The sequence below is a fragment of the Equus caballus genome, chromosome 2, assembly GCF_041296265.1.
Source record: "Equus caballus isolate H_3958 breed thoroughbred chromosome 2, TB-T2T, whole genome shotgun sequence".
Classification (NCBI taxonomy): Eukaryota; Metazoa; Chordata; class Mammalia; order Perissodactyla; family Equidae; genus Equus; species Equus caballus.
In genome coordinates this window covers 67428534-67442734 of record NC_091685.1, presented here as the reverse complement: position 1 = coordinate 67442734, position 14201 = coordinate 67428534, and the positions used below count along the sequence as shown (strand labels likewise).

At 35.5% G+C, this 14201-nt stretch overlaps 1 protein-coding gene across 2 annotated transcripts in view; it reads right to left on the bottom strand.

Annotated features, from left to right (window-relative positions):
* Positions 1–14201, bottom strand: part of HPGD (15-hydroxyprostaglandin dehydrogenase) — a 29905-nt gene that overhangs the window by 10430 nt on the left and 5274 nt on the right. For both annotated transcript variants that reach the window (XR_011429827.1, NM_001081786.1), the window contains 1 exon segment: positions 7488–7584. Coding sequence is in view for 1 of the 2 variants with exons in the window: in NM_001081786.1 (NP_001075255.1) it covers positions 7488–7584 (97 nt within the window). In the remaining variant the exon portion in view is untranslated.

The following is a 14201-nucleotide window of genomic DNA, read 5'->3' as shown; positions in this document are numbered from 1 at the left end:
AAGTATTTATAGAGGTGCATTCATTTAAGAACTATGAATTTAGTACCTTTTAAGTACCAAGGATAATGAAGTAGTATTTTAAATACACTCTATTGAAATGTGTAAAACCAATAGGAGGACCCCTGGTGGAGGGGAGGGGGTAGAACTCCATTGACTGAACAGCCAAATCAACCCATGGGACTTCACAGAGAGGTTGCCAACATAATAACTACAGTATCAGTTGCTGGAATGAATTTGGGTTTTTTAAATCTTGCAAATTAATTCCCACATCACAGGGAAATTATTTTGTCTTAATGTTACAGGATTTAAGAACAACAAAACAAAGGAACTGTGACAATGAGAGAGCAGTCTCTAACGAAATGTCATTTTGGTTAATGTGAGAAATCTTGTGCTTAAAAATGGATAGTTTATATTAAAAAGTTAAGAACACATTTTTCAATACTTATTCTAGGCCCAGCATTGTACAAGTTTATTTATAGAATTGCAAAACAGCTCTCTCGAAATTCTAACACATCTAATTAGTAGCAGGTTATGTCTGTCATAAATGGACACAGATTTAGAAAAAAATTATCCATAGAAATTCTACCCACAGAGAAATATTTTCTACAACCACTCAGGATAATAACACCAAATGGCATTGACAAGATAATTATAAAAAAAAAATTTAAATATCTGAAAATTACATATGCAATTATAGAACAAATAAGGCAGTCACTTAGAAAAAATATAATTTCCATACCCACATTAGTTCTTCTATCTTTAATATTCTTTCTAGTTATATTTATAACAGATAACTTTAATCTCTACATCTCATAGAAAGTAAAAAGCTCAAAAAGGTTTTATGCAAAAAACTGAGGGCCGGCCCCGTGGCCGAGTGGTTAAGTTCACACGCTCAGCTTCGGCGGCCCAGGGTTTCACTGGTTCAGATCCTGGGTGTGGACATGGCACCGCTCATGGGGCCATGTTGAGGCGGGATCCCACATGCCACAACTAGAAGGACTCACAACTAAAAATATACAACTATGTACTTGGGGGATTGGGGGAGAAAAAGCAGGGGAAAAAAAATAAGAAGATTGGCAACAGTTGTTAGCTCAGGTGCCAATTTCTAAAAACAAAAAAAAACCCTGAAATTTTCTCAGACAGGCAACTGTATTGACTCCTTAAACACATTTTTTTCTTTTTTTAACGGATAGGAACCCATGTAAAATAGGCTATACAGAAGTGCTAAAGAAATTCAACTTGGGAAAATAAATTGAGAATTTAAGGATACTGTTCTTTGCATGACAAAACGAGCTCAGCAGCTGTGCCAAAAAGCAGAAATCTGAATCTTTCCAATTTTCTTCATAATCAAAAAAGAAACTGTCTACCCATCTTTCTGTTTTTAACCATAACTTCTCTAATATGAGGAAAAAGGGAGAATTAGTGAGAATCTATTTATCTACGTTCGTGCAGAAAGCTGACCAAAGTAACTAGTGGACTTCCTCATTATGTGATTTTTCCACATAAGAGAACACCTTATCTGACAGTGCTTTTTTCCTTTAGTCTCATGTTTGCCACTACCAAATCATGTTTTAAAGTGTGACATGACATAAAAGAGTGGCATAAGCTTTCATAACAATACTACATCTTCTATAATAAAAATCTTTACAGAAAGGAAATTTTGTCTGTTAAGAATTAACTTAGTTAATTTTGAGAAAGTTAATCCTAATGTCCCACCAAAATCCTCCTTCCTAAAAGTTCAGCCATTGCCTATGCTGTGATCAGAGGAAACTGAGATGACCTTCCTTAGACACTCAAAGAATATCCCTATGCAAACTAGAGGCTGGCTCCTCAGTGTGGTGCAAGGACTGGCATCACATCAGAATTTCAGGAGCAGAATTTCAGGACACAGCCCAGACCCACTGAGTCAGAATCTGCATCTGAACGAAGTCCCTAGGTAATGTCTACGCATGTTGCATGTTAAATTCTAGAAGACTATTTATTTCCTAATAGTCTTTTTTTCCCCATGGCTAGGAAACTCCAAATCTTTTATCCATTCCTCAAAAGGCCAATTTATTAATATCTCATCTTTCCTACTGATTCCTTCCACTCTGTGTCTTTTTAATAATTTAAAGCCATAAGACAGCAAAATGGACACCATGAGGAACTTTGCCAGTACTAAACAAGAAACGTGGCTCACATATTCATAACAGCTGGCATCTGACCAATTAAAATCCGGATAAGGTAAGTTGATCCATTCCATGACACACACTAAAATATAGCAAAATAAAATTGCTTTTATTACTACTGCTAATTCTTACCATATTTTCCAAGTAATGTAATCTTCTGTTTGAAATTAGTTGTTCAACTACATAATTAAATTGGAGATAATTAAATTGACTTCTACAGTAGGGATTTGTAAGAATTAGATGTCATATAGCCAATAGTTTATTACAACGCCTGGAACTTGTCAGTTGCTAAATATGTCGGGCCCTCTTCCTTATATCAGGAATATTTGCAGAGGACGGTACCACGTGATTTTCTTAGTTTTGGCCTGGTGATTAAGGAAGGTGATCAATGCTTTAACTCACCTGAAATTTCTGGTCTGTTGTGACATTCCAGTCCAACTTCTGCTCTTCAGGTAATGGGAGTTCCAATGCCTTTCAACTCAATATCATGTTTCTGTTTAACTAGTCTATGCTATGCTAACGAATTAGTTCTGCCACATTGATAACAGATCCTGATATATAGTTTTGGGGGTAGAAACTTTGCCTAGTTACTTTTATATCCCCATTTCCTTTCTGTAAATGCTCAACATGTTTGATTAACTTTGTTACTTAAAGTGGTAAATTTAACACTTCCTCCTTAATACAAACTGCAAGCTAATTATATTATTTTAGACAAAATTTATAGCTCAAGTGAGTACATCACTGGCCTGGTATTTAAGACACACTAGAAAAAAATCCATGTTGTTCAAGTGTTTTCTTCAGACTCTAACGTTTTCAACTCACAGTAAATAAGACTCTCAGAGGATCTCTCATAGAATCTCATGCCACGGAATAACTTGCTTAGAGGCACAGAGAATGCCCCAGTGAACACCAGGACCTCAGTACCTGAGGATGTAGGTGGATGGAAATGGACTGGTAGGCAGATTCCTTTTCTTGTGATAACTACATTGTCCTTCCCACTGTTTGAAGCAACTCAGTAAATAAGAAGCACCCTTGATTCCTAAGGGATGTCTTGTGGGAGTACAGCTATTTAATAATCTGCATTAAACCAGACTTCACTCTTTTCTGTTGTTCCTTCTAATTTTTTCTTTTATAATAGTTAAGGATAGAAGTGTCAAAAGTCAGTGCAGGCTTATATACTATGTTTACAAACAAAAACTCACATAGAAGAGTCCATGTGGTTAATCATGATCAGAACAACTCCTGAGACTCCAGACTGGAGCACACCCTTCCCTCACTATGCTGAGGAATCACGCTCAGCTTTAACTACTCCTCTGTTTGTTAAACTTATTAATTGCATCTGATACTCACCTGCGTCAGTGGTCATTACTCATTGACTTCTCTGCCCAAACCAGTGTGTCAACTTAAGGTTTTACTATGACAGTGAAGGTCTCCACTGAATTTATGCAAGAGATCATGAGGATAGACTGTGGTTGAGTTGAGTATTACCCACAGCTATTTCTTTAATAGAGTGAGGAAGAGGGGCAAAACGGGAAAAATCTGTGAGGAAGAAAAGTTTGGAAAGCACAAAGAAGCAAACAGAAATACTTTTCCTACAATTTTATTCATCAATTATACCTTAATAAATCTATGAAAAACAAATAAATGCTTTGATTCTGGTAATTCCTCAAAGACTTTTTTGGCCATCTGACCTCTACCAACACATTCTGACTTCAAGGGTATAAAATGGTTGGTAACATTTCTGAGGAAAGTGTGAAGACTGAGAAGTCCACATTTTCTTCTTCTGCTATTAAAAAACCCTGAATTTTTATCAAACTAATCTCTTTATGGGAAGAATAGAAGCTGTTAGTGAGTGGATAAAATACAAGACATTTTAATACTCTTTCTGAGATGAGGGCACCTTAGTGACAAAGCCCTGGGAGGAAAGAGAGGTGGCAGGGGCTGTCCGGATTGGCCAGTGGTAACTAGGAAACAATGCAAATGCACCAGGTGTGGGATCAGGCATTTATGAAGGGAGGTGCCTTCCCCTCATAATGACGAAGGTACCAAATCAAGCAGAATGGACAAAGATAAACTATTTAACCATTATAAACATACTTACCCTGCCTGTCAGGAGGAATATCCAAGGGAGAAGCAGTCTGGCGTGCTATGACATTCATTAAATGTTAAGAGTGCCAGAAAAGTAATTTAAAACCAAACCTACATTATCATTGAATTTAAATCCATTCATTGTTCTATCTGCCTGATTAGAGAAAGATCCAATACAGTTTCCAAATATTGGCTTTGAGATAAGTAGGAAGAGAATTAACACCCAGGGGTGGGTAATGTGATAAAGCAAGCTCTTAGCCAAGAAAGCAAAATGGATGTCTAATTGTAATCCTTAAATTGCTCTTCTCAAATGGCGTGCTTTGACTTGTGACTTTGGTAAGCTCCCCAAACGTTCTCAGGGCTTTACTATGGATGTCTGTCGAATGGGGCAAAAACTTCAAGATTAGTTTAGCACTGTAGTCTTGAGATTAAATCAGTGCCCAGGAGGCTGAAGATACTAGCAAATTACACTGCTTCAATAAAGTTATAGGGATTCAATTTCTTTTACTTCACAGTTAGGCTAAGATAGACATGGAGAGACAGATTAACAGACAAACTCATAGATAGAAGAGATGAATAATCTAATGGTTAAGACATAAGCGGTCTTGTATCCGGCTGCTTGCCTGTGAATTCCAGCTCTATTGCTTCCTTGCTGTGCAAGCTTGTGCAAGATACTTAAACTCTCCTGTCTTGGTTTCCTCATCTGCAAAATAGAGACTACAGAATCTGCTTCACGGGGTTGTCGTGAGTATTAAATGAGATAATGCACACACAGTGTCTAAAATAGTATCACACAAACAGTGAGCGCTCAGTGAATGCTAATTGTTACTATATATTTAAATATGTTTATTGGATAAAAGGCAGTACTACATTGCATTTCTCTATGCTCTTTGGGGCAAGTAAGCCGCCTTTTATGGTGCAGAATCTTTCCCAGAGAGTCCTAAGTTGATCCAACCCTGAAGCCTCATCCGGGCCGGAGCTCCCTGTTGATGGTCATGGGTCTATAAGCTTTGCTAGCCCTCTTAGCTTCAAGAGAGAACCCCACAGAATTATCTCTTGATCACCACATTAGTTGTTTTTTACACTTATATTTTAAATAAAATATTAAATATTTCTTTTTAATTCTCTAATCATTTATGTATTTTTCCTCATGATTTTATTTCAAATTAGTGTAGCTTTAGCCTTGACAATTTGCCTTTAGGGTTTCAGCCTCCCAGAATCTAAACTTTGGCTATCTCTGGGGCCAAATATCTCTTTTAAGTATTGCCCATGCTCTCACCTTTTAATGTATCCTTAAAATTGAAATATTACAATTTATAGGTAGACGTCATACTAGAAAAAATAACCAGATTACCCTGAAGAATTTATGGAACTAGGTCTATAATAACCTTAGGGATGTCATTCTGTCTTTAAGTAACCCAGAAAATGAGAAGCTAGTCTATTTTTGAGAACTGCTGAAGAAGGGGATATCTGTTTCCACCAGTGCTAGGTTTACACGGGTTTAAGGACCATCTGACAACGCTTCTCAGAGGAATGAGAAAAATGCTGAGAATCAGACACTGGTGTGGTCACAGGTACCTCCAAACCTGATTCCCCAAATACTACAGGAGCTGACAGGTGAAGGACAGGGTGAGGGGTGGTGAGGACCTATTCTGAAACCAACCAGATAATTTAAGAAAGTTTCTCTATTTTTGGACATGAATAGGTTAAACTTTCTGTCAATACTGATCAGACTTCTAAAACTTCATAATTTCACTTGAACTATTCAAAAACAATTAATGATTTTTTTCCCAAGAATTTTAAAAGTAAAGTCATCTGGCTAAGTTGCTCCAAAAGTTCCTGCCAAATATTTACAGCTAATATTGAGTAATGTAGTAAATTACACTGCCCTGAATAAAACATAGTTTGGATTGCCTGTTGTGGCAAAGATGATGACTCTCCACCGAAGCCCATTCTTTCCTCAGGCACACAGCTAGACTACATTTCCTAGACTCTCTTGTAGTTGGGTGAGCCATGAGACCACATCTGTACTGGAACATGAGCAGAAGTGACATTTGCCGTTACTGGGCTGGGGATTTTAGAAGTGCAGCTATGCCTGCTCAATGTTCTCTCTCTTTCTGTTGGAGAGAAAGGAGTCCACTAGTGCCAGCATAACCTTGGCAGTTCCATGTTGGAGAGCTTCTGCCAGCCTGGTTTTCCAAATGACTGCATAGAGAAGAGGTTCTCTGAGACATGAATCTTGCCCTGGGCTGACATACGAGTGAGGAATAAGGTCACGCTCTATTTTAGCCATTACATGTTTGGGTCTATTTATTATAGCAGTTTAGCATCAAAGGGTGGCAGAATATGCCACCCTAAAATATGCCACTTTGGCATAAGGATTATTTTGAGGTAAAAGAACTTGAAAAACTGCAGGTGCAAGTAAAGCACTGTGACCTCCCTTTTCTTCCTGAAAGCTGGAGACCAACCTCCAGTGTAGAAGATGCCTTCCTTATCCTGAGAGGAAAGAAACATTCCCACCACCAGAGACCAGGAGTCCAGGCCAAGAGAAGTCTGTACAAACAGACCTAGTTAAAATAAAATGACTCTTATCTTCTTTTAGTCTCCCCATACATTTTAGTTACTTTTCCACAATTGCCTCTCTTTGTTCAACTTAGTATATAAACACCTAGGCCTAGCCACTTCTTTGATCTTCACTTTCCTATTGAGGCGCCCAGGTATCTGTAAAAATCTCTATGCTTTTCTCCTGTTAATTTATCTCATGGCACTTTAATTCTCAGGCCCAGCCAGAGACCATAAGAGAGTGGAGGCAAAGTCTGGCCTTCCCTACAGCATACCTCAACTATTATACACGCCATATTTTACAATTACACACTCTTACTAAAATTACATGGGAGTAGGGTGGCCTAACTTGGTTTAAGTACTTTTTACTTTGTCAAAGGTGCTTTCACATACATTACTGCTTAGGGGGTCTCACAACAAACTTTGAAAAACAATAACAAAATATAAATTTTTTAAAAATAACACTGCAGTAAGATAAAAACTATAAACATATAGTTCAAACTTTGGATATTATGCAATAGAAAATTCCACAAAGCCATTAAAAAAACAAAAAAATTAAACAAAGTTTCAATTTCAAACCCAAGTTGATAATAAATATATTATGAAGATTTATTTCTGTGGTCTTAATTACCAATAAGAGATTGTTATTAACATAATAACTGTCCTTACCTGCTAAAGATGACATATTGATAATGATGCCGCCTTCACCTCCATTTTGCTTACTCATGTAATCCAAACCAAGATAGGTTCCACTGATAACAGACACCTAATCCAGAGGTATAAATGGGAAAAGCAACAGAGCCATTATACTTTACCATATAGTCAGACACCAAAGTTTTTATTGCTATCCCAGACACCTAGGGAGACTTTTGCAAATATTATCAATGAAAGATTTTGAAATGGCTTTTTCTTTTTTTAAAGCTAGTCATTGACCTTCATTTTCTTTTGTTTGTCTGAAGTTGTCTCTGCAACTTTATCGCATCTCTGCAAAACTCTACTTCACTTAGTTGCCCAATCTGAGATTTTATGATTAAGGCTGTATTCCAATAGTGTTTTGTCAGTTTAACTCAATTCTTTGCATCTTTAAGAATTCTATACATCCTTCTTCTTTTCTAAATATTGCGTACAAAATTTATTTACCCTTCTTAGCATATGGTTCTTAGGTCCAGGTATTCCACATTCATCTGGTCTGTTTAATTATCCTGGCTTTTGGAATATATAATAGTGGATACTCTGAATTTCCTACACAGTTTTCATTGCCTTCTTTTTTCTCTCTAATAAAAATTTTACTTTGCATTTGTATCTACCTCTTCCCTACGTAATACATAGAAAGGTGGTCTCCCCAACTTTAGTATAGACATTGAATTAATCTAATTCAGTCATGGAAATCTCATTCTCCTCACCAGTGACTGGTTTAGGAGCTAGCATGTGACCCATTTCAGGCCAGTGAGACCTAAGGAGCAGTCAGCTGGTGGGGTCCGGGTTGGGTGGGGTGGTAGAGGAGGATGCTGCTGAGAAAATTTTGTTTACTCTTAAGAAAACCAGGAAGAAATGATTACATTAGTCCCTTTTCATTGCTTTGTATGGGTATGATGGCTGGAACGAACTGTTATATTGCTAGCATCCTAAGATGAAACCATCAAGAAGGATGGCACGTGGGAGAGATGAAAAGAAACTGGGTCCTGACAATGGTATCACTGAATTTTCGTGTCAAGCAATCCTGAACTCTGTGTTGTGTGAGATCACATAACCAGTTTACCCAGTTTGAGTGGGGCAGTTTCTGATACTTAGACATTTGGTCTTCAATAATGTCTGTCACCTAATTTTGTTCATCATCCCTGCAGCTGTCCTTTTGATGGTTTACTCTCCTTCACTATGCACCTCTACATGTAGGCACCTTTTCTGTTTCATTCTAACATTTAAGAATTCATCACTACCAAAAAGAACTTGTGATATGAAACATATTTGAAAACTTTTTTCCATTTTAGATTTAAGAACTCTTCTCCCTTCCAACTCAGACTTTTAAAAGGTGAAAATTTCCTTCTGACTTTTTACCTTAATTCCCACTTCTCTCATTCTTTACAATACTGCAAAGAAACTGATACAATAGATAATGAGTCTGAAACTGAGGGCACACATTGGTGTTTACCTTCTTTTTATTTGAAAAAGTCCTTTTGGAGTTTTCTTGACAAACATTCAGAGTTGCCTCCCTACCTAATAGTAGTTCTAGAACAAAAAAGTAAATTGAAGATTCTATTCACTTGAAGCCATGTGTCAGTTTGATATTAACGAGGCTTAGGGAGAATGAGTAAAATCTCCACATGATTCCCTTTAAAAAGGAGAAACAAAACATTAATGGTTTATATAAGAAGGTAAAAATGGAGATGGCTGAAATTACCGAAGTCAGTCAGATTCTGTTAGTTTCTGCCCAAGTCTCCAGCATGTCTGAACAGAATTTCTGTTTATGCATATTGGCGCTATGCTTTTATTCTCAGGTATTTACAGCTTTGCTGACACCCGCTTTTATGTTTTCAACATCTACAAGATGAAGCCAAATAGAAAATTTGGGAATGTTTATTTTTTTTTAAAAGCACAATTTATTTCCAGGTCTTTGGTGAGGAGGACAAGGGATTATTTTCCCATCTATTATCAGATTAAGAACTGAATAACTTTTCAAATGAAAAAGTTCTTTGGCTAAATCTACAAGACAAGGGCTAATGCTTTGGCTCTACATACATGATTTCCTTTACTATAACAATATCTTCTTTATCCCAGATTGTACATTAAAGGAAGTGTTAGAAAACCACAGATAAAGTGTTTCCTGTTAATATTCTAAACATATGTTTTGTCTTTTGGAAATGTTTACATATTTTATCGATTGGGTCATTATAATATCAAGCATCCAGGGAAAAAAAGAAATGAAAATCATAGACATGTTCTAGCTACAAAGACAAAATAGCTGGAATATATAGTATTATTTTAGCCCATTTTGTGAAAGTAGTTAAAATTTTGTACTTGATTCTCAAAGAAAAGAAAATCTTATGTCTAATTTCACATAGAATAAAAACTCAATTATTGACAAAATGATCTAATTAACACGTGTACTCAATATTTTGGTTATGAAGAGACAACTTTTATGTTATACTGAAATTGTAATTATGTTGTATTCTAAATATTAAATTATTTTTCATTAATTATTCTACAATTAATTATTATAATTATAATTATAATTAGTTAACTTAAAAAACACTCTCTTAAATTCCCTTACGCTGGGAATAATTCTCCAGTAATAAAGATAAATGGACAAATGGTAATAGCTTACTTAACTCTTTTTATCATGCATCGTCTTCCTATAACATATGTATACATACAAATATGTATGTATGCTCCTATAACATATACAGACAACGTGTGTGTGTGTGTACATTTGCTACTGAAAATTCCTAATATGTCATTTTCCTTATCTCCCTCCACTCTGGGATTCCTTTTAAGGTTATTCATGGTTCTTGTGCTACACTGTAATTTTTTAAATTCTGTTATCCAAATCGTGAAACTTTGCTTTTCAGGTTTCTTGTCTTTCCTCCAGACCAGTTGTCAAGGAATAATAATATAGATGACCATTTTTTCTGACATCCTTTTTTATCTTTTACTTTTTCATGTGAAAATTTTTTCCATTTGTGCTTATTTTGAGGGTTCATATTATTGTCTTCCCTCTTTCAGAAGCTACTTATAATTTAGCAAGTTCTGCCTGACTATATTAGTTCAACGGGATCTTTAGATATCATAGAGTCCCAATAACAGAAAGTAGTTACTAATTTAACATGTAATCAACATCCTTGGGAGCCAAGAAAAGGGAGTCCATTTGACAACAACTTTTCTATCCATGTTCTCAACTCTTCAATTAGAGGAAGAGTAGGACACAGAAATCCACCTCACACAGAAATGAGATGGTGACAGTGAAGAATGTGTAGGTTTTTATACTCTGGGGGGGATATGCAATACATTGAGTGAATATTATGTAGTAGTGCTGTGCTGGATGCTGCATACAAATTATGGTTTATTTAAGCTTAATCATTCTTAGCGGTAAGATTACATTCCTTCTTTCACAAACTGGGAAATTCATGATCAGAGAAATGAAATAAAAGTTCATGAATTCTAAATTCAGGACTGAAATCTAGTTTTGACTAGTTCTAAACGCATATCCTTTACAATACGAATCTTTAGTCAATCGTTGTATTTCTGAGCTGTTTAATTTTTATTTGAATATACTAAGGGATTCAATATACATTAGTTATATGCCCAAGTTAGATTATAAATCCCACTCGGCTGGGGATGAGTCATTTGTGTTAATTAAATCTTCAAAATGTAAAAGAAGTACATTACAGAATGGCCTTATCAATATTCAAAGTTAAGTCTACCCTTGCCCAATTGCCACAGTAACCTTTGATAGTTATACAAAGACTCATTCTTTCCTGAACATTCTTTGTGAGCTCTGAGCAGCTATAAATAAGGCTGCTGCGGGTGGCTCCGGACTACGGAGGAAGCAAAGAACAGCCTAATGGAAACAAAAGCCTGGGAAGAGGTTTAATGTCTCTCTTGCGTGGGAAGAGTGGTGAGTTCTGCTGAGTGAAGAATAAGGAACGGGTAGGTCTGGTAAGGAGCAAAAGTGGAAGGACAGATGATACTGTTTAGCAACACTGATGTATTAGGAAATCAGCCAAACATTGTATTAAAACACAAAAATGAATATCCATGTATGAAAAATATCACAGAATGAGAGTTTATTTATACAATAAATATTAATTAAACATCTACTGTGTACACAAAACAATAATTTTCTGCCTTGGAAGAGCCTATAGTATACTAGCATAAATTACACATGCATAAAAATAATTCTAATAAAATTTAAAAATTGGTAAGCCCTCTGAGAATGGTATAAATATGTTCAATAAGAGGTCAGAAGAGGCAGAGATACGGGGTGAGGTTCTTTAACTAAGTGGTTACTCTCTGACAGGACCAGGAACATGGAAAAACATGCACAAGAACACATGTGCAATGTATAATGAAGCAAAGTACATACAGAGCAGAGTCTAAAATTTTTTTATATGAACCACACACAAATATTTGCATTATCCTAACAGAGATAATCAAGTTGGAAGGACGATGATTGGTCAGACTCTAATCTACTCTTGCAATAGGTGTCATAGGTAGAAGGGGAAGTAACATGCTTTTAAGTTATATATGAGTAACAAAGGTTATATCTTATTGTCTCTACATAAAATTAAATAAATGCCATCAGTCCCTGGAGTTAAGCTAAGGAGTGACCTATGTCAGCAGAGTCCAAAGAAAAATAAAGGTCAGTTAAATTTCAATGAGGAAGGATCTAGGAGAGTGAGTTGTAATCAAAGCAGCCAAATAAAATTCCCCTGGTCTTCCAGAAATTTCTATTTGCAGATAATGTAGGAACTTTCCAACTTGGAGCAGGTGTTTATTCATCCAGGCTATATGAAAGCAAACATGCCCTCTCAGCTGGATGAAGACTGATAATTAAAATCCTATTGGCTTTGTAATAATCTCTTCATTATTTTTCACATTTCTTTATACTAAATCTAATCATTGCACATTGTTTTCTTACATCTGATTCCTCAGGAAAGACACAGTCAATGTCAATTATAAATACATTGAATATTAGAACTTTATACCCTAGTGACTTTTATCTGTAAAATATCTGTAGATATCACTGATGAAACTATTAAAAGTATCAGTAGTGATACTGTAGGCAGAAAGCGTCTGTGTAATTTGTTCTTTTTCAATAGCATAGTTTGATTAAAAAAATTCTTGCCACTTTATGTGGTTTTGGAGAGTGGCATAAGTTTATAAAAACATATTCTTAAAAATTCCTGAAGCTCCCAATTGGTTGTATATTCAATTTTTTTTGTTTTATCTGGCAGCCAGAGGATGCAATGAAATATGGTTCATAATAAGTTAGGGGTAACCACCAAAGATTAAATATAAAATGTACAGTTTTCTTACCAGCAGAAGAAAATTAAAGCTATCCAATAGAATTTAAGAAAGGAATGTCAAAAGGACAAAAACAAAAAGAGAACTTAGTAAATATAAAATATGAACTAAAGTGGAAGAAATAAATCCTAATAGAAGAGTAAAAATAAATATAAGTGGCTTAAATTCACAAATATAAAAAACAGATGTTTACAGATGTGATTTAAGAAATAAGATCTCACACTACACCACCAGCAAGAGATAAATTTAACCTAAAAAGTTACTTACATTTTCAAAATAAAGTAATAAAAAAACATACGCCTAGGTAAATGTGAACCAAAAGAAAACATGGCTACCAATTTCATATATACGTGGAAATACAGAATGGATCAAAAACATTACAGGTTGCAAATTAGGTACAACTTAAAAAAAAATCAAAGACCAATAAATTATAATCACCAGCAATTTATGCTCCAAATATTGTAGGTTTATAATATAGAGTACACACTGACAGAATTACTGAACAAGGTAGGCAAATTAACATTTGCCATTTGAGATGTGATTGCCTTCTGTTCAAAAACTGACAGATCAAGGAGATAAAAGTAAGCAAAGAAATAATTGACATTCAAACCAAATAGGAATATTGTAAGAAAATTGTAAGCTATGTTCATTTATAAGCAGAGAGACACAAATATAAAATTAAATTAGGTTTTAACTAAGCAAATTCAATGGTGTATTAAACATTAATATACCATGATAAAGTGATTTAGCCAAGCCATGTAAGTATGTTTCACAGTCAGAAAATATTTCATTTGATTTCACTATATTACTAGCCCAATGTAGAAGAAAATCATAGAATTGTCTCAACTGAGGAAAAGCAGTTATCAGGTTTCTCTAAACTAACACACACACACGTCTGTGCTCACACACTTCTCTCAGAAAGATTTTGAGGGAAACTTGACGAATAGGTTTTAAAGTTTTTGAAATATGATATTCAGGAATACTTGAGACAAATCTCAAAAAGAACTGGAAGGAGAGTGTGTGTATTGGTAAGAGAATTTTAGGTACCTGTCAAGTTTAGGGAGCAACTTTGTACCCTTATCAAAGTGGTGCTTAAAGATTCAGCTCTTTTGTGAGGTAATGTAATTCTTATTACTTCCATCAAGTTACTACAGTTAAGTAATTACTCTTGAGAATGTCAATTCAGGTCAAACATTTATTGAGTAAGCACTGTCTTCAAGAGAACTGTGTCGATTACTGAGAGGGGAACAAAGGAGAACAGAACACAGTTCCTGTTTCTGAGGAGTTTATAATATCCTAGGAGAATATCATGAAGGGGGAGGGGCACTCCCTGTATGTTTATACACACACAGTGGTCCCTCT